The 20621-nt window shown below is 38.9% G+C and overlaps 1 protein-coding gene across 1 annotated transcript in view; it reads right to left on the reverse strand.

Annotated features, from left to right (window-relative positions):
• Positions 1-126: 126 nt before the first annotated feature.
• Positions 127-20621, reverse strand: part of ATM (ATM serine/threonine kinase) — a 55276-nt gene continuing 34781 nt past the window's right edge. Inside the window, exons 35-63 of the mRNA XM_081909491.1 lie at positions 20440-20581; positions 19923-20099; positions 19511-19688; positions 18765-18852; positions 17836-17991; positions 17160-17268; positions 16253-16341; positions 16066-16168; positions 15607-15755; positions 15326-15430; positions 14665-14784; positions 14089-14323; positions 12607-12771; positions 12259-12378; positions 11927-12144; positions 11393-11600; positions 10170-10274; positions 8827-8982; positions 8359-8497; positions 7530-7612; positions 7023-7163; positions 6421-6537; positions 5594-5743; positions 4094-4259; positions 3118-3204; positions 2915-3029; positions 2601-2664; positions 1449-1585; positions 127-1350 (exon numbers count right to left, since the gene is read on the reverse strand). Coding sequence (XP_081765617.1) covers positions 1170-1350; positions 1449-1585; positions 2601-2664; positions 2915-3029; positions 3118-3204; positions 4094-4259; positions 5594-5743; positions 6421-6537; positions 7023-7163; positions 7530-7612; positions 8359-8497; positions 8827-8982; positions 10170-10274; positions 11393-11600; positions 11927-12144; positions 12259-12378; positions 12607-12771; positions 14089-14323; positions 14665-14784; positions 15326-15430; positions 15607-15755; positions 16066-16168; positions 16253-16341; positions 17160-17268; positions 17836-17991; positions 18765-18852; positions 19511-19688; positions 19923-20099; positions 20440-20581 — 4003 coding nt within the window. The 3' untranslated portion in view covers positions 127-1169. The remainder of the gene's footprint in view (positions 1351-1448; positions 1586-2600; positions 2665-2914; positions 3030-3117; positions 3205-4093; positions 4260-5593; positions 5744-6420; positions 6538-7022; positions 7164-7529; positions 7613-8358; positions 8498-8826; positions 8983-10169; positions 10275-11392; positions 11601-11926; positions 12145-12258; positions 12379-12606; positions 12772-14088; positions 14324-14664; positions 14785-15325; positions 15431-15606; positions 15756-16065; positions 16169-16252; positions 16342-17159; positions 17269-17835; positions 17992-18764; positions 18853-19510; positions 19689-19922; positions 20100-20439; positions 20582-20621) is intronic.

Raw genomic sequence — 20621 nt, forward strand, 5'->3', positions numbered from 1 at the left:
TAGTCACAATCTCCCTCTGCTCTGGGAGTACTGTTCTAAACCTTTGGGCTTGCCGCTCAGTTTTTCTATGCTACTATATTTATTCTCTTACGGGACAAATGTAAAAAAAGGTTGTGGAGACAATACTTGTCTGTAACAGCATAGTTTTATTTCACATACAAGAGTTTTGTCACTAGCTTTTGAGCTCTACAGGATTTTTGTCAGGATCCGGTGGATGTTATTACCCATTTTGTAGAGAATCAATACTCCAATAGCACAGAATCCAATACCAAGTACATATACAAATTGTTTCCTTCCATGGCATGAACATGGCAAACACATGCCAGAAACTATTACTGAAAGGTAAATACATGTTTTCATATATCTTAAACTTACTTAGTAAGTTTATATTCATTTATAGCGCCCCTTTTCCCTCCCAAGGATTACATAATCAGTGGTGGGGATAAAAGAGCAATTTACATTTTTAAAACAGTAACACAACCATTAGAAATTGAATGCATGTTGTTTAAACACAAAATATTGGATAAACCCACTATTTCCATGATAGAAAACAGGTTAAAAAAAATATCATTTTTCACATGGTAAGATTTTGCTAGCTAAGAGTAACAAAAATAATATATTTTTGAAAACTGAAAATTCAGTTATCAGCATTTACAAAAACCAAAAGGGTACCCAGATTATTACAATGACTAGTTAATAGATCTATTTTCTTAAGGCAAATAATTACAGCCATCAGTAACAGTAATCTATTGTGAGTTTACACTGTGCATATATGATTTTTAATTCTTCTACGTATTTTTCTTTCCAGTTTTGATATGGAGCCTTGTTTTGGGCAATGTACTTGTCAGCTTTAAGTCTGATGTATCATTTCATAACACTTCAGTTTCTTGTCTCCAGGTTTAAAGCAATGGAAAACTTTGTGCACCTTCCATATGCCATAGATCAGGGACTTCTAAATATTAGTTATCTAGCATGGATCATGGTTGGCACACACTTGTAGCCTCCTGCCAGTGTTGTGGCACCCTCTTGGTGAAGTACATTGGATAGCAGCAAAACAAGGACCACTGTACGCATTCCACTGTCAGTTCTGATGATTTTAAATACAGCAGGAACAAAGTTCTCTTGCGTTGCAGCAACATTTTCTACTCATTAAGACCAACCCCGCATTTTCACACCCAGGCTTTCCAGCCTGGAAAGAGGCGGCTGAGATTCTTTGGGTCCATGGCTTGCTGTATGAGAAGGTTCACCTGACCTCCTACACTGAGCACTGTCCCCTCTTCCACACCTTTAAGCTTCTCCTGAAGTCGCATCAGAACACGCTCTGCCACTTTATTAAACGTCTGGTTATCACTGTTGAGAATAAAAAAAAATGTAAGAAAATATAAATTGCAGAGCCTCGCAGATGTTCATGTTAGTCACAACCCCCATCCCTGGTAATGATTTCTTACTTTGATTTTTTGTTACATCCCTGATCAGCACCATTGAGACTTGAGTTGATGTCTGTCTCATCCTCTGGCCTTTGCTGCAAATACAAAGCTTTCAAGGGATTCATGGTCCAGTCAAAAAGTGGGTCATACAGAAGCACCTGTAAAACAAGGCAAAAAAGTGCAACTAAATGAAGCTAGCTCAATGCCCTAAAAAGGCAGGCAAATAAAGATTCCATGTTTGTAGGAGAATCTTTAGACTGGCAATGTTGTTCAGCATGTGAATTAAATGTTATGATTTGGTCCCATCTTGGTAATAAAACATTTCCATTATTTTAGCAATTGGGCAGTTATAAATGTTCTGTCAACAGCAAATACAGCTACAGTGAATCTGCTTTTTGAAATACAGAAACTCCTTGTAGAGTTTCCTCTAAGCTGTTTGTGGCCACCTGATAAATGGTAACCTCTAGGTTGAACTACCATAGTGTGTCATTTGTAAGACTGTCTTCACAAAGTGTGAATACCAACTGTTCAAGACAGCAGTGGCTAGGTTGCTAATGGAAACTGGGTAGAAAACATCCTACAACTGTGTTAAAATATTTACAAAGGGTGGGACAGAATTCAGGGCCCTTAATGCTGATCTCAGGATTCTGGTTGGTTCATATATGCATGGACATTCCCTGAGAAAATAAGGTTCTAGGCTGCTTAGGGTTTTAAAGGTTAACTGCACCACTTCAAAACAAACTGGTAACCAGTGTAATTTGTGTTGTACTACATGCTGGGAGTCTTGATCCCAAGCCATCCTTCATGTGCAGATGTGTGTGCATGCATGCCACATGCTGGGGCTTGATCATGCCCTCAAATCTAAATAATTTCAGTTGTGTGTTCAAATGGGCTCATATGTCAGTCTAACATCTTTCCCTTCCTTAAAACATTCTGCTCCCTTGAAACAGAAAAGGTTCAGAGCTGCATTACAATATTTCAGTAAATCTCCTGTGACAAGTTATAAGTGCTTAAAATACTTATAAACTTTTCGTGTGCCTAACAGTTTAGAATGTTGAAGCAAACTTTTGCACTAGGAGCTGCCACAGTTTAAATGCCAAAGAAGTTTATGAAAGTTTTAAAATACAAACAATACCTTTCAGCTTTTCATCGACAGCCACAAAAAAGGCTTACCTCTACAATAGTAAGCAAAGCTTCTTGGGAATTTCTCATAACCACCATAGTTTTTTCACAGCATCTAGAAGACATTTTTAGAACAGTTTTCTAAATTATTTTCCACTAATAGTTTCAATATACGACAGCATTTTGTTTTTTATAGCTAATGGCAGTGTTTCTTACTGGGTCTCATTAGACCAAAAATAAAAATGTAATGAACATGGTTTTCACTGGTTTACACTACAAGCTTGTTCAAAAACCTGAGCTGGTGGAATTCTATTGTAACTTTAACAGTGAAATGCTTAAGAAGCAACTGCAGTTATATACTATACCTCCTGAAGACTCCTTCTACACCAGTGATGCCCATTCCATCCACTATATCTCTTGTTAGCCTGAAAGGTATGATCTCTGGGGTAGGAAGGATTTTGCCCTGCTCAAAAGCAACACCTGGCAGAGGAAAAGAGAAACGCAACGTTTTTAAAAGAGTTGTATATACACATAAGAATAATATATGATCCCTTGTGTTTATACATACCTAGATCAATGTGCACGAGTTCTGCGGTTTGCTCATCTAACAGAATATTCTGTACATGTCTGTCTCCAAGACCAAGTATGTAGCCAACTGAAAGAAGGAAGTCTCAAAATGAACCCAGAAGCACTTGCCTACATTTCATTTTCCCCCTTTATACATATATCTCACAGCTTCTCTCTGCATTTATTTATTCCCCGCCCAACAGGTTTTCCTTGCTTGTAAGGTTCTGAGAAGGTCTATTCTCCTCTTCCAAGCACAGTCTGCCATGTTGCATTAAGTGCTACTCTGGAAGGTCCCCTAATCTTCAGCAATGGTTTTTCAAGAGGAACAAAGAACTGGTGGGAGGATTGAAATGCTTGGGAACATGCCTAAGGATAGAAAATACACCTGAGTGCGGCTCCCTCTCTTTCTCCCATTCACAAAATAAATTAATCCCATGTAGTGCTATGTCACAGTGCCAGTACACTCATGCTGCCATCTTATATTTAAAGCAGCTACTGTACACTTTTGGGCAGCATAAACCATACCATTTTTAATGATAGTTTACTTTTTAATTATTAAATGGATTAAATCTCAGTAAACTTTCACACATGGGTGCATTTTGAAGATGCCAAAACAAGTGGGAGGTGATTCACAGTTAAGTCAACACAGCAAACGAGTAACATTGGCATTTCATTCCCAGTCAGCTATACACCTGAATGAAAATACCAGTAGAAAAGAAAGCAGCCCTCTAACTGCGCCAAAACTATCAGCCCCAACAATTAAAACTTGTCCCCTGTGATCAAAATCTATGTACAATCAACTAAAGCTCATGGAGCACCTTGGAAGAGGAGGACAACACAGCAAGAGTCATTACATTTTAGTTATTAAATAGATTAAGACCTTTAGCTCTTGTTGAAACAAAACACTATTTTCAATTTGTCTTTATAGTTAGAAAATTATTGAAGTGTGCCAAAAACCAGCCATATTTTTACAGTACCTATTGATGAAGTAGCAACACTGCGAGTATATGCCAGCCGTTTCTCAAACCATACTGCTGGATCAAGAAATTTTTCCATACAGAAATAACGAAATACAGGTTGAAAATTCTGACATACATCCATAAAGACGTTACATTTCTCCTCAGGATTTTTCCTTTGGGCCTCCTTCAAAGTAAACCATAAACAATTTAAAGATGGGTGTGAAAAATACTTGTGTTGCTTATGTACAGCTATACTTGCAGTGAGAACACAACACATAACATTTATGAAGCACCTGCCCTTCAAAATACCAATAGATGTGCAACAATTGGGCAAAACTGAAGTGAAGTGTATTAAAGTGGACAGTGTGCTGGCTTAAGGGTGGGGGAGATAAAGGCTCAAATCCCTGCCTAACCTATAAAGTTCACCACTTAACTCTTGGTCAGATATTATCTCTCACCTGAACTGACAAGGGGAGAAGGGAAGCCTGGATGGTTTACTATGAATGCACATCCTCTGGAGGAATGAATGGGGGATCCATCTATGAATGGGTGAAGCCCTTCTTCCACCAGGAGAGGCACATGCAACTATGTGATAAGCTTCTGAAGATCTACGCTCAAGTGATTATAGAAAGATCTGAGGAGTTGAAATGTCCCCTAATGTAGGGGTCTAGGCTTGTGAAACCGAAGTCAGTCCCTTGGAACAAGGTCCAATACGGACTAAGAAAATTGAAGCTCTGGCTGCCTCTCGAGTGTATGTGTATGAAGGTTGAATGCTGGCACCAGGGAAAGGTCTCTTTCACCCCTTTCACATAAAGTACCCAAGCTTCCTTTCTCTGGATGGCATTAAGGAGGATACGACCCATGGATGGGATGCTCTCTATCTAGCTAGGTCATGTAGGGTGGGTAGTGCCAGACCTGGAATATAGAAGGAGGATAGAATCTGTAGAATTCTCCTGTCAAAAGTTGCTTCTGTTGAACCTAAAGTATCTAACCTGTAGTTTTGGTGAAGGTAGATGGAGACTTCCAAGTGGCTGCCCTGCAAATTTTGGACAGTGGGGCATTAGCGGAAAGTGTTTGGGAGGGCAGTTACTGGTTTGTGGGTGTTTTGTTTTTGATTTCTTAAAATGTATTTTGTGCTTTTTGATTTATGTTGAAGGGCGGTATACAAATTTGATAAATGAACAAATAAAGCGAAGTAGACAAAAGACCTGGTGAAATGTGCTGTGACGTAGCTAGGCCATAAAATCCTGTAATAATTTTATCCTCTTTCTTGTGGCAGCTGTGAAGTTGGCAATAGCCTTTCACTGGCAGACCCGCTCCCCATTCATGATGAAAGGTTATTGGGGAAAGTGTGGGATTTGACTTCTTACAGATGTGAACACATCAAAACAGATTGGATGGGTGGGTGTGATGAGAACAGACGATTTTGTGGTGAGTGTTCATAGCCTTAATCAAAAATAAGGAATATACCGCTAGACACAGCATATCATGCTTGGGAAGGATTTCCTTCTGACTCACCATCATTTTCCTTTGGCAATCTACGCTGCTATAGTCCTTTGGCCTATATCGTTTGTGAGCACTGCTGTCAGTATTGATGAGGAATTCACCCAGAGGAATCGTTCCTGTGCACCACTCTAAGACACCGCTCCTCTGCGAAAGGGGAACCACCTTAAGGAATAAGCAGATGTATTAACTGTCATGATTAACCAGTGCTAATTCAAATCAGATTCCTTTGTAACCTTAGTTTGAAAACCCATTTTGGAATCATGGGTACAATCTCTAATTTACATTGGAAAATGACCTGTGGAAAGTGAAATAAAATCCAGAGAGAGAGAGAGAGAGAGAGAGAGAGAGAGAGAGAGAGAGAGAGAGAGAGAGAGAGAGAGAGCGCACACATGTATTTATAACACTAGCTCCCAGTTTTCAAACTAGTTTGGCGAGGAGAGGAGATGTTGTGAGAGCAACAAGGTTTGTGTGCAGAAGCTCCAACATTCAGCAGAATCTCAGGTAGTAGCTGCTGTGGAAAAACTTTGCCCAAGTCCCTAGAGAGTCACTGCCATACTGAGCTAGATGAAGCAATGTTCTGTCTTGATATAAAACAATTTTTTTATGTTGGAGATGAAGGATGGGAGCTCAGTGGCAGAGCATGTGAGGTGCATGTAGAAGGTCCTAGATTCAATTCCTGTCACCTCCAGCTTAAAAGATCTCGAGTAGTAAGTCCTAAGTGCCACTTTCAGAGCTAAATTCAGTAATTATCAGAGCCTATATAAAGGAAGCTTCTTTGGCTGGTGAACCCACATCATGTCTGCAACAGGCTACTTTGATGGAACAAGAGCAAAACTTGCCTTATATCTGCGGATAGTCAATTTTCTCTTTCTGGTTTCAGTATTTTGCTGAAGCAGAGCATTGCACATCTGGAAAACCTGCTGCATGACAGCATCCTGTCTCAGGTCATCACGGCCCTTTAAGAGATACAAAAAAGGCAATGGTATAGAAATGGCATCTGCTGAACACTACAACAACTTTATGTTATTTATATTTATTTGGAAGTGAGGGAAACTTTTATTCAAAACAAGTATGCAAAGTACTGTAGACTTAAGCAACAGGAAAAGTATCCAGACAATTGAGCAGTACTGTCACTTTATACTTTGTCTTCTGGGATCACTCAGAAGTTTTGAAATACATTGTACATTTAGTAAATAAGTAAATATATATTTAGAAATGTGTAAGAACGTATTTCCATGCATTAGGAGCTTATAAATTTCCCACGGTTTTACTTTACAGCAGCTCAGAGAAATAAAACATATCAACTTCCACCAAAGGCAAGGTTCACACCACAGAACATGGCATAAGTTAAAAACCCAATATTCTACATTCAATTTACAGGTCTCATGGTTTTTAAATCAAAAAAGACACCTCTCTAGCACGTGCAACACACAGAACATACCTTGACAAGTTGCCTCCTCTCTTTCCCATCTGATCCAACACAGTCTATTATTTTTGGTAGATTAAGGCCTCCTGCTAAGCGAAATTCTGGCTTGAATGACCTTATTGTAACCAAATTTTCATACTTCCCACTTGGATCCACCTAAAATCATAAATATATTTAGGCGCTGCTGTATCATGTTCACCACAATATTACATGTTCACTACAGTACTGATAGCCATTTCTCTGTCTGCTAGAATGAAACATGTGCAGGTTACAGACTCTGCTAACCCAGAAATAGTACCTTGGGTTAAGAACTTTGCTTCAGGATGAGAACATAAATCTTGCTCCGGCGGTGCGGCAGCAGCGGGAGGCCCCATTAGCTAAAGTGGTACCTCAGGTTAAGAACAGTTTCAGGTTAAGCACGGACCTCCAGAACGAATTAAGTACTTAACCCGAGGTACCACTGTAATCCCCGCTAATATGACTATGTAAGGATTATTACTGAGATAAACCAGTTTCATTTACCTTGATTTCCATGGTGGGTACAACAACATCATCTAGATTCTTTAGCTTGGTGATAGGTTGATCAGAAGGGATATTTATGCCTCCTGCATAAACAACACACAAATTACCTTAAATGCCATTACTAACATTTGTTGCTATAGGAACTCCTGCACACTGGACTTCAAACAATGATGAAACTGTTTCTAACATGTCTCTGATATTACAGAAATTATTCTAGATTTTCTAGTGTGGTGCCATCTACCCCTTTGCCTTTCCACTGTGTATCAGACATTCTCTACTATTTTAACTCTTTTTAATATATCTAATTGTACTATAAATATTACATTGTAAATTGGCCCATGCCCAAATACCAAAATAACCAGAGTACTGCCAATTTGCTCTGAGGCAAAGGCTGTTACAGATACCTGCACAAATTGGATACAGTTCACTGGCTAACAAATATCATTACAGTGGTACCTCGGGTTACATACGCTTTAGATTACAGACTCTGCTAACCCAGAAATTGTACCTCAGGTTAAGAACTTTGCTTCAGGATGATAAAAGAAATCGCACGGCGGCAGTGTGGCGACAGCCGGAGGCCCCATTAGCTAAAGTGGTGCTTCAGGTTAAGAACAGTTTTAGGTTAAGAATGGACCTCCGGAACGAATTAAGTACTTAACCCGAGGTACCACTGTATAGCCTATAAATTGCACAGTTAATTTACTTTCAACAAAACATCCTGGAGAAGCAAAACAATATTTTCCAGCTATTTATTACACAGTATGAAACTGAAGGATTATTGTTGATTTTCAACTCCCACCGCAATTATCCCCATTTTCCATATTCTTACTTCTCTCTGACTTCCAGCGAGTCGCGTCCATGTTTGCTAAAGTGATATAAGCATTGCAGAGGGCTTCGACATTTGTCACCATATCAGCTCTTTCATGCTTGATGATGTTAATTATATTGCTAGCAGCTTCCATCCGTTCCTATCGGTTGAAAAAAGAATACTGGTAAAAGCGAATGTTTTACTTACAATCTGTTGTTGTTTAGTTGTATCCGACTCTTCGTGACCCCATGGACCAGAGCACGCCAATCTACAATCTACTTTAGATTACAATCTACTTTAGATTAAAACAATTCAGAGCTCTGACAACAAAGGAAGCATTAGGAAACTGGGCCAACTGCTGGTGGGTAACTTTACTGCAGCCCTGACATTATGAAAAACAGGCCCCAACTACAATACTGTCCATGCAAACACAAGAACCTTGCCGCTCCCCCAGCCTAAAGCACCCCAGAAGCAGGTGAATGAAAGTACCTTGTCAAGTTGAGAAGTTTCTTTTGGTGTGTTTTTTGTTTGCCTGCTTCTTGCTTCTTCCGGCTTTGCGAAGAGTTCATCCTTGTTGGCATTCACCAATGCCAAGATTATAAACAAAGTGTGATGTGGATGGTCCAGAGAAATTCTAGCTATAAGCTGTTAAGAAATATATTTATTTAAAGAGTTATACAACTAGCTTTCTTACTCTGTGATCTGCATATTAAAGCAAGCATCAAAGGTTCAGCAGCAATGCTCAATGATTCAGTTCTATACTGGACTTCATCTTTCTATACTGGACTTCATCTTTCAAATGCTATTTCTATTTGAATGCGACAATAAACCACGTTTCAGCACTATGTGAATGAGCTTCAATGAATTAATCTGGGTTGAAGCCTGGCCATGGGACAGAATTGTTCTTGCAGGCCCTAATGGATGGCCTACAGAGAGTAGGATAGAGGGAATGTTACTTTACTGCTGTTTTTAAAAAATCTCTCTTCTCTGCAGCTTTCAGTACCACTGACCATGGCCTCCTCCTAGACTGCCTCCATACATTTTTGCCTTTAAACTACCCTCTGACCCTCAAATAAAGGGTGGTATATAAAATAAAGAAATAAAATGGAATGGTAATTGGGAGGCCAGTGCTATAGATTCCAGTCCTACCTATGAGACAAAATCCAGCATTGGGACAGTGCTTTTGCTCCCCTTGCGGATATCCCCAGTGCTATTTAATATCTATATAAAGCTACTGGCGGTTGGCATTAAGAGTATTGGAGGCAACGTGCCATTAATACACTGAGACTCAGCTCTGTTTCTACATAACATCTGAATAAGGAGAGGCTGTGTGGGTGCCAAACTAGTTCCTGGATGCAGGAAAAATTCAGCCCTGTCAAAGGGACAAAACCTCTGAACTAGTTACTGAGGACTGCACATGTGTGTCCTCAGGCTCCTTGACCATGCAGCACTAGGCAGGGGCATTTTATTTTATTTTTCTCCAATGCTGGGCAAAGGTGTATGAGACCAGGGAGCCATGAGCAATTACAGAGAAGAAGGGAAAAGCTGGACAAAAGACAGAGGAGCTGGGGATGGGAAGAGATGGCACAAAGCTCAATGATCAGAAGGAAGGAATCAGGAAGTTTCGTTTCGTTATACAGTAGTCCATTTCTGAGCTGCAAAACTGGCTGCAAAAAATGAAATAGCTAAAATCTAACATTGCAACACTGTAAAATCCTTAACACCCAAACTATCTACATGCAAATAAAGTTTGTTTTTGTATTTTGTTTCTGTGTTTGTTTTGTATTTGCATGTTAAATGAATACAGGGCATCATGGTTGAAGATCAATTACATTAATCAGAATCTGATGAAATCCTTCTGCCTTGCTTTCCATTCGAGCTGCTAGTTGATACATCAGTGGCAAGAATTTGTAAGAGGGTATTTTCTTTGCCTCCTTCTGTTAAAATAAAATCAGCAAACAAAAGTAGAAGGTGAGACTGCTTAATAATATAACACAAATTGCATGTATGCTCAGATATCAGTACATCACAATATTTTTTTCTACTTGCTATCAGTGCAAGACATTCTTTTTCACAGCAGCACTTTTATCATCCATTTCTCACACATTTTCTCACCAGGTTTTACAAGACAGTACTGTACAAGCTGGGGAATAATGTATAGTATTTTAAGATGCAAGCACTGTTTATGACACTGGAGAGTCAGGACTGAGTGCTTCTTCATCCCCTCATTGTGAACTGGCTTTGGCACAAAGATTTTGTCGTGTATTAAGCCAAAGTTCCTTGTTACATCTAAACCGGGGAATTCTGACTTAATGTCAGTTAAGAAACTAGGGAAATATACCAGGGGGGAGGAGAGGAGGGCTTGGCCCTGATGCCTGTTTGCATTTTCACAAAAAAACCATCAAGCCTGAACTGATTGTCTGAACAAGGCCACTGCCTGGCAGTATTTTGCATGGATTGTGACTGTGAGGAACCTCAATTCCTATGTATTTATTACAGTGGACAATGAAGCCACTAGATTAGGTAGTTTAGTGGTGTATCCATTACATTACTCCTGTTATTTATAAAAATCCTGACATAAGTAAGGAATGATAAGGTAAAAGAGGACTCTGGGGAAAAGAAGCAGAAAGCAGTAATGAAAGATACTACTTCAAAGAGAGACTGATGGTGGGTTGATTCACTACATGTTGCACCTACTCCAAGAACCCAGAGTACTGGCTGTGGCGGGTGGGGGAGAAAGCGAGAAAACAAGAAACCTTTCCACTCACTCGCCTCTGTGCCTGCTAGATATGTATGTATGGAACAGGTATGCATAGGGCCTAATCATGTAAAATCCAAGGTACATGAGTATGAACTGTACAACTGATAGCCCACATGATCTGAGACTTAAATGTTTTAGATTTTACATGTGGAAAAACGCACCCACACAGACATCCAGTGCAATTTGCTCCCCAACCTTATATTTTACTTCACTACAAAGAGGGAATGTATACACAGATGTAATAAAGTTGTATCTTTGTATACACAGATGCAGTAAAGTTACGGTGAGACTAACCTGAATCATCACATTGACTTCATAAACACCAGAGTTCTCAAGCCAGAGAGAACAGAGTCGAAAGATCCACATGTCATGCTCTTCCCCACTCAGTAAACAGTTAATGTAGTTCTCAACAGCTTTGCATAAGAAACGTTTGCGATCCTCTCTCAGTGCGCGAATCGCACCTTCATCAAGTTGTAGTTCCCGCTGAACTCTGACTGTGTACCTTAACAGAAATTTAGAAATAAGACTACAAATCTAAAATTCATTTACTTATATGCTGACAGACATTGACTTTATAAAAAAGAGAGAGCCTGGGTTCTCCTCATTCTCAGTACTTGACCCAATGATTACTTCTATTGGTTTACACAATAAAATGACAGAAGCAGGAAAACTCCTAAGATAATGCTTCATTACTAAGAACATGCTCACTGTTCCCCAAGAATATACATGCCAAAATACAGCTAGATGAACCCCAACCAGCTGACAGACCTGCCTTAAGTTACTTACTACGAATTGGTGGCATAACATACCTCAGTTAGAGAGGCCTACCTGTTTGTAGGAACTTTGTGCTGCTTTAAGAGGCCAACTTCTTCCTTGGCCTTCCTCAACAAAGCTTGCTTGTTTTCAAACTCTGATGATTTCATGTAGTTCTCAATTCTTTGATACTGAGTGTCCGAAAAACGAGCAAGGGACAGAAAAGCCTTCATCTTTCCACTTTTGAGTTCGGTGCTACTATCATCGTTTTGGTTCCCAACAGCTGTTACTGCCTAGAACCAAATGTTATAAAAAACGATAAAACAACAGCCTGGCCATTAAACAACCACCATTTAATGAGTAAGCACGCAAATAAGATTTCAAAAATATTTGCAGAAGTTGTTTACCTTTTCCAAGTAATTCTGCATAATGACTGTCGGGTTTTCTAAGCATGTCTCTGCTAACCAGCTTCCACACAACCTCAGACATTCTGTGTAAATCAGTCGCAGGCTTGGGTCTTGTTTAACCTTAGAAGAATATAATCATGCAGGTCAGACATACTCACTTGTATATAAAGTGACCTCTCCCCAAGCACTCTTTTATTTTGAATTCCCCTTTCAGTTAAGGTTTTCTGCATATGTTTTGGCCCTTCACAAATACAAGTATGTCACATATGTTGCCCTTATGTTTCTTCAAAACAAAACAGAAATTTAAACAACGCTGCTACTGTCAAGCTGACATAGGGCAAAATGTACCATGTCATCTTCATCCAGTTTCTTAATCATCTCCTTTAGGATACTCAGCGCTAAGCTTTCTTCCTTTTTAGCCCAGAACACTTGTGCTTCCTCCAGTTGCCACACACATACCCCATGTCCAGCTGGAGTGAACTGTTTGATTTGAAACACTGCTCTTTCTGGAAGCTGGAAAACAAAATGAAGGGAAAAAAATTATCTTAAGTTTTGAGATATCATCCATTTCTTCATATTTCTAGAATCCAGTGAAATCTGATACCAATTGTACCTTGTTACAATTACATCCCATCCCTGATCTAACTGCATGTTCATGTACTTAAATCTTCCAAGAATGATTCAGTATGCAAATCCTATTGCTGGAATGAAATGAAAATTCATTTCCTTTACACCCACGTTAAAATCTGTACCACTTATAAGCCACAAATAGTTTGTCCTACATTATATGGCTGCAATTTAAGATATGGGATCAGAGTACAGGGGAATCTAGATCTAGTACTATTAATCAAATAATTGCATATGGAAGACTGAGCCCAAGATAACAGTATTTAGCCTTAAAGGATCTATTAATTTTATGGCTCATGTAGTGAATTTATGGTTGTGCTCAAATTCTTAACCAGAAACAGTGTACTGCAAATCACTGATCACAGATTAGTATATTTTGAACCTTCCCTTTTACGCCTCATAACCAGAGGGGCTATAGAATGATAAATGGAGTGATTTCCACTCACTTTCACTCCTAAATATACTTTCAATCTGTACAGCACAATTAATGAATAACACACTAAGGCTGGAAGCTATTTAGGTGAATTAATCCAGAATAGGAACCTGTGGGCATGTGCAAGTGGTGTCCAGCTTTGAGTAAATAGAAATATATTCGGGCCTATAATTGTATGCTATATTATTTCACAGAAAGGACAACTTATTGATCCACTAGAAAGTTTTAAACTACCAAAAAAGGAAAGAGAATTTGCAACTGATGCAATAACAACAACAAAATTATGCACTTCTTTTGGGGAATTAAAGAAGGTGACTATATCATGCTGCTGCTCCATAGCTCTTGGTATTGTTAAGGTGCCTAATTGCCAATCAGGCATACTGCAGAAAATGAGAAAATGCACTTGCCAAAATACAATGGCTTGACTTTCACATTTAAATATTTTTTTGTTTGTTTCCAGGCTAGCAAATGTGACTATAGGACACAGGTAGTGTGTTCTCGAAGCTACAAACATGAGTCTGACCAAACTGCGGGAGGCAGTGGAAGACAGGAGTGCCTGGTGTGCTCTGGTCCAGGGGGTCACAAAGAGTCGGACACGACTAAACGACTAAACAACAACAGCGTGGTAACAAGACTAGGGAATTATAATTTCCTAATACATCTTGGAGAATCCCTGGAGTACCTCTTTAAAAATAATAACATCAATCTATACTTAATATAGCAAATCCGTAAGGGAGAACATCTAGACTGAATTTTAGGGATTTATTTACCTGTGTGTTTTTTGCCACTCGAGCCAATCTGGACAGCTCCACCAGGTGTTTTGTGAGGATGTCTTTGATGCATTCCCTTTTGGCATTCTCAGTTTCCTTCTCCAGAAGGATCTTCAGAATTACTGTGCGGAGAGCCATGATAGGTTCCTGAAAACTAAAGTCGCTGTCTTGGAGAAGCTGGGACTGTTTCTGCCACTTCAGATACGTACAATTCAGCTGGCTGGCAGTAAAAGATCTGAAAAAAAGAAAGCATATGGAAGTGTGTGAGGAATTCTGACTAAATTTTAATAAAGCTGCTTCACGTTGAGTCAGATCACTGAGTCTATTTAGTCCAGTATTGTCTACACTGGCTTGCAGTGGCTCTTTGCGATTTCACACTGGTGTTTCTCCCAGCCCTAACTGGAGATCCCAGGGATGTGAGCTGGGACTTTATGCATGCAAATTAGGTTTGCGGTGAAGGAATGCAGATTCTGATTACCCCATAGGAAAAAATTAATTTCCATGGGTGAAATGTGTAAATACATCCAGGGTCATAAGGAAGGAAAAAGTAAAGCATTGGTTGGAAAAGAAAAGTACCCAGAGAAAAGTTGTCCTATGCATTCCAACTCTCCAATGGTCTGCAGTCTGCAGAGCGTAGGCAGCAATGAATATACAGACTCAAGGCTGCCTTTAGACAGCTCTTCTACTTCCTTGACTCTGCAAATATAAGAAAAGGATCATTGTAACTTCTGATACCTGCCAAAGCAATTTCAAATCCCACTACACAGTGAGCAGAAGTCAGAAAGGATATCTTGTCAAGCAGCACTTAATAGAAACAGACATTACATATAACTTCAACTGAAAATAAATCTGACTGTAACACATGCCTACAATTAAAAAATGTCTTGACTCCATCAAAAGATAAGAGAGTTTTCTGATCTACAAAATAAGGGGCATATCACACTACATGTAAAAAGGCAAGTAGCTCCTCTGCACCATCCAAGCTTCTTATCTGCTTAAGCCTTATCTCTAACCTTCAAAATGCACTTCTTTCAAAAGTTTCAAATTGCTATGTTATGCCTTACATAAATTGCATTAAAATCCATGGAAGCTGCATATTTTACACAAATGAAGCACTGATGTATACATCTCTTATAACATAAACTGCAATGTGTTAGGAAAGCTACAGTTTATGGCATTTTTTTGTTTTTTTGTTAATAACATACACAGACACCTGTATGCAAAGCTTGCTACTTACCTGGCACACTTCAGTCTTTCATAAAAAGTAGAGAATTCATTGTCCCTTAAACACTGTAGAGCATCATACAATGATTCATGGTAGCCTTGTCCTCCAATTTCATCTCTTAAAAGAGAATTAACAAAATTTCTATTTGAATGCAAACACTTTATTAAACTGTCCTTTTTAACAGTAATCCTTTATCAGCTTATCAACTGCTACTAAGGCTCCCTTCGTAGCAGTTTTAGGTAAGGGACAAACATTTAAAAATATTGCATCTGAAAAGTGATAGTTTGCATTACTTGACGGAAGAGATTTGATCCCATTGCATGTTCCTCCAAGCTGCCTGATAACGAATCTCTTGCAATTCCATAGAACATTCTTTGTTCTCTTGTTCCAGTCCTTTAAGGTAGATGGAGAGTGTGTCACACAGCCCAAAATTCTGCAAGGCCTGCCGATCAGTGAGATAAAAAGTTAACATGAAAATGATCAGATTTCTGAAAAGGCTTTCCAACACTGGAAGTGAAGCATTTTTACTACACCCAAGTCCCACTTACTTCTAGTCCTAGTAGCACTTCAGGCTACCATGTTCAAGGTCAAAGCATAATATTAGATTTATTTATTTTTTTACAGAATTAAACTGTTACAGTCAAAATTATGGACGTTGTCATCTAACATCTGGGGGGAACCATACTGACTACCCCTGTGAATGTGAGCATTTGGGGGGGAAGGGGGGAGATATGCATTGCTTTAAAAATTACCTCTATTATTCCTGCCTGCCGAGTTGATGGTGGAAGAGTCGTTTCAAGGTCATAGGTTACTAGGGCTTTCTCCCATCTTGCTTCATGCTCATATGTTCTTATCCTATCACGGATAAGAGAATAATATTAAAACTGATAACACTTTGCCTTCAGTTAAAATTGCTAATTTCCCCAATAAAAGTATTACCTAGTTAAAGGCTGCAGCATTCTTCCACCACCACAGCCATAGAGACTATCGGGTTCTCCTATGCTTTTGTATATTTCCATGAGAAGGTCCTAGGTACAAGTGAAAATAGTTACTTGACATTCTTCCATCCGACAGAACAAAAAATATTGCAATCTTCTATGGAATATGTTACATCTGACCAATACTTGCCTCTGTTATAAACTTTTAGCACACTTTGATAGACCTCCCACATCCAAACAGAAAGCCCTGTGGGCTACGCTCAGAGAAATTAATATGTTTTCCTTTACACAAAATACATAGAGGCTAGAGAACCATGAAACTCATAAGGCTCATATCTATTGAATAGCAACAACACACGACACATTGCAATTTACTTTTGAAATGGATGGGCATTGGAACATTGGTTCATTTACCATGAATGGACCTTCTAGGCTGCCTTAGTGAGACATCCACGGATGGGCTGTGTTTCCCAATTCATCCTGGACCCACAACCACACACCAGTCTAAGAATGAAAAGCAGCTTGGGCCTGCTGCTCAAGTAACTAAAGCCCAAAATTTCACTGAGAGACCTAAATACCCTTTTGGATCCTAGTTGTATTTTACTATCATACTGGATAAATAAGGCCAAAAGCAAGCTGCATCATACATGAAGCTGAAAGTTAAAATACAGCCTCAGCTCCCTCCCAGAAAAAGCAATATCTATGAAGCGAATGGCAATGCAGCCCAACACCGCGCTTTCAAATAGAAGTCGACACAGTATTTTAAGTCAACAGTGTACTTTATGGAGGCTAGTGGGGCCACACAATTGTCAAGTCGCCTGGTAACCATAACTTACTTGTTAGAAGTCTTAGAAACCTATCTATGAGTGAACTAGTTGAAATATTCTCAAAAACAAGATGTACCATACCTGCAAACTTATTCCAGTTTCCTCTTTGCTCTTCTTGCTCAAGGAAGTTAGTGTTAAATTCTGACTTCCTTCCTCAAATGTTAGCTGCCTAGCTGCTTTGAAAGTAGACCTGCAGAAAACAAGTTGAAAAATTGGTCTTCAAGTTGGATATGCATTCTTTTAAAATGACTAGATATACCGGTAAATCTAAGCCATGAGTAGCTCCTAGAGATACTCTGTTACTTAACTAAGCTGAGTCCATTTCCTTGGTCAGACCTGTTCAATCAACTCCTTAAATGGAAAATTGGATCACTATAAGTAGGTGCTTTGGGAGGCAGCAAAGGTCTCCCCTTAACAAAACTGTGTTGTTTTCATTTTATTTAAACTACAAAACCCACAGAATTTCAACAAACCAAGACATGGCACACTGCCTCTTGCCACTGAGATAGTCTCTAGATTAAAGCAGGGATGGACTTTACTGAAGCCAATGGGCCAAAACCATCTGGTTGGTGGAAGTTAATGGCTTTTGTTTGAAAGCAGTATTGATTTTTAACATGAAGAACTCATGCTGAAACAAAATAAGCAGTTCAATTTATCCAAGAGGAGAATCCTTTGAATCAGACTCATCCCACATGCACGTATATCAATGTATTTTAGTTTAACATAAATGAGAATAGGCTGTATTGAACACTAGTACCTTGCTTGCTGTTTGTCTGAATTTATCTTGTCTGCATAGATTTCTGTGTAGAGCAACGCTGTGAAGTGAGCAGCACAAGACTGAGCTGCCATGGCAACCTGAAGGTAGTCAAGTTCCAGCCAAAAGCTGTCACTGAAGACTGTACTTGAAGGACTCCTGAACAAAATATTAAGCACAAGTGCATTCATCTCACTTTATAAAAGGGCTTTAAATTGAAAGCAGCACATGTTCTATAAATCTATAACCTATTCCCCATAATTTTGTCAGGACTATAACAGTCGTTGCTTTAAGAAATAACATAGAATTATTTGACATCCTTAGAAAGATTTTAGAAGTTGCTTCAACTTAATCGACAAACACAATTCTGGGCTAAATACAAAACCACTTTCAATGGCTGTTTTGTTATTGACAATTGAAACAGGTCTTCTAAATATATAACAATATATAACAGGTCTTCTAAATGCAATTGACTGGAAGGGCCCAGGCCCTTTGGTAAACCTGCTGGGGTGTGGGTTTTTTGCAGGTATACTTTGCAACAGGTCATTGACACAGAAATTATGCATTAGTGGTGGATTTATAATGGACCATCCACATAATATTCTGCTTTATTAGTTGCTCTAAAATGGTAACCTAACGTTACGGCATTATTGCCATTTGGAGGGGAAAGACAACACAGAACATTTGTAGTATGCTACAGGACATTTACTGTTTGGAAATGAAACAGTGTCACCGTCCCCAAATGTTTGAAGGCACAAACAGTATTGAAAGAGGCAACATGTGTAACCACCCCATATCATCACGAGCACAAATCATTGTGAGTGCAAAAATAACAAAGAAATCTGAGAGCCCTCCCCTCAATGTCTAAATAGACCGCTGTTGTAAAATTAAAAATACAATAACATAAAGGCTAACACAGCAACTTAATCCACCTCTTTTGCCGTCTTAAGAAGTCAACAACAGCGAGCATTGTCCGTCGAGATATTTTATCCAAACTTCCATGAACAAAGGTTTGTGAATCTGCATTGAAGAAAAACTTTAGTCAGAAGGCTACTGATCTGATGTACAATAACAACTCTGAATTAGGGAAGTTAATAACAATGAAAACCAAAATAGAGGGATGTTATGCTTAAGTTTTCAATGTTCTTTTGAATCACCCTGATAAGTAACTCCTCCGGTAAGTCATGAATACATATATTTTAAATGAGAAAATGGTGTGTGAAATACAGAAGTACCCCCACAGCTATTAAGAAAGTGGTTTATAGCAAAGCAGAAATCTGAACCATCTATTAAACTATGCTGTCTTTGCTATTTAACAAAAAGAAATAGCTTTGACTCTTCTGTTATTTCTTAACAATGTTCTCCATTGGCTCAGCTGACAAACTAGCAACATTTCGCTCTTCCTCTTCTTAAAACTCTTTCCATTCTAGCTGATCATTACCAGAGCCCTATAACTAAGAACCAATGCTTGAGTTGGGTTTTCCCCCATCCTCTTTCTCAATATCTTGCATGCCATATCTTTAAATTATTAGTCTTTATTTTTAAGAGTGGGGGGAAATGCTTTAAATGGAGCAGCAATTTTGCCTCCAACCACTAGATGGAGCTCAAATCCCACCTAAGCTCACCCTTACATGCATAGCATCTTAGTTGAGGCATAGGAAAAGCTTTATGGTGTTACCTGGATCTGAATTTGCAGGTGTAGATGGCCTACTGGGAGATAGTGCATATTTGCAACAGGTGGTAAAAAACATCTGAATGTGTGTTGATAAAAGAGACTGCGCAGATTCATCTAAGTCATGAAGTAAAATGTCATGAATCAAATATGGAAGGACAGCCTGACAAAAAGCAGTTTGAACCTAGAACACAAAGAAAGAAATTGCTTGAACACATTATTAGTTTCAGTTTGCCTTTAGTAGTCACCTTTATTCTTATACTAAGTTATAACAAAGCATTCCATATATTGTTCATTCAAAAAGTTCACACACCTCTAAATGACATGGGGAAAGAGAAAAAAATGTAGTAAGAGGAAACTTTAAAATAGGAAGGTGACAGGGCAATAGAATATAATCCTACCAACAAACTTATTTTACCTTGCACAGTGGCTTCAGAAAAAGAAGGGGTTGACTTTTTATCCTTCCACTATCCAACAAGGCACAAGTCAAGGTCTTAATCCAAACATCATGGCTTTCACCTTGAGGAATCCACAGATTTGTATTATCCAGATCTTCGGAAAGAGTGTCTCTTAATTGTTCGGGCACTTCCAAGAACTAAATGTCATTTTGTGTTGTTGTTTTTTAAAAAAGAAACCAAGTGTCTGTTAAAATTCCTTAAGCAGCATTATATAGCCTCCTCTCCTGAACCACCAACTCCAGCCTCTATTAAGGCAGCTCACAATCCCTTTAGCTTACTATGCAGAACCGCTGGGACAAAGAGAATTGTATTTTAAAAGCTCTGGAAAATCCAGGAGTCATTCAAACTACTTCAGATATTTGGACACGCCTCTGGAAATGTCTGGGAGCAGCTACTAATCCAAGATAGTCTTATCAATTAAGACAGGAGAGTTAGGGTTCTGCATCTAATTTTATAATACAGTACAAAACACAATACCTTTTTCTTAGACACCCTGAAAGGATGGAGGTATACCAGCATGGGATCGGTCTCGGTTTTGTAAATATCCCAAAATCGATGTCCAGTTTCAGTGGCTAGAATGTTTTTTAAACATGCAACAGCAGCAGATCGAACATCAATACTGAAAAAAAAGTAACTCTTTAGAAATTGGATATTGTCAT

The sequence above is a fragment of the Podarcis melisellensis genome (genome assembly GCF_964234715.1).
Source record: "Podarcis melisellensis genome assembly, chromosome: 4".
NCBI classification, from domain to species: Eukaryota; Metazoa; Chordata; class Lepidosauria; order Squamata; family Lacertidae; genus Podarcis; species Podarcis melisellensis.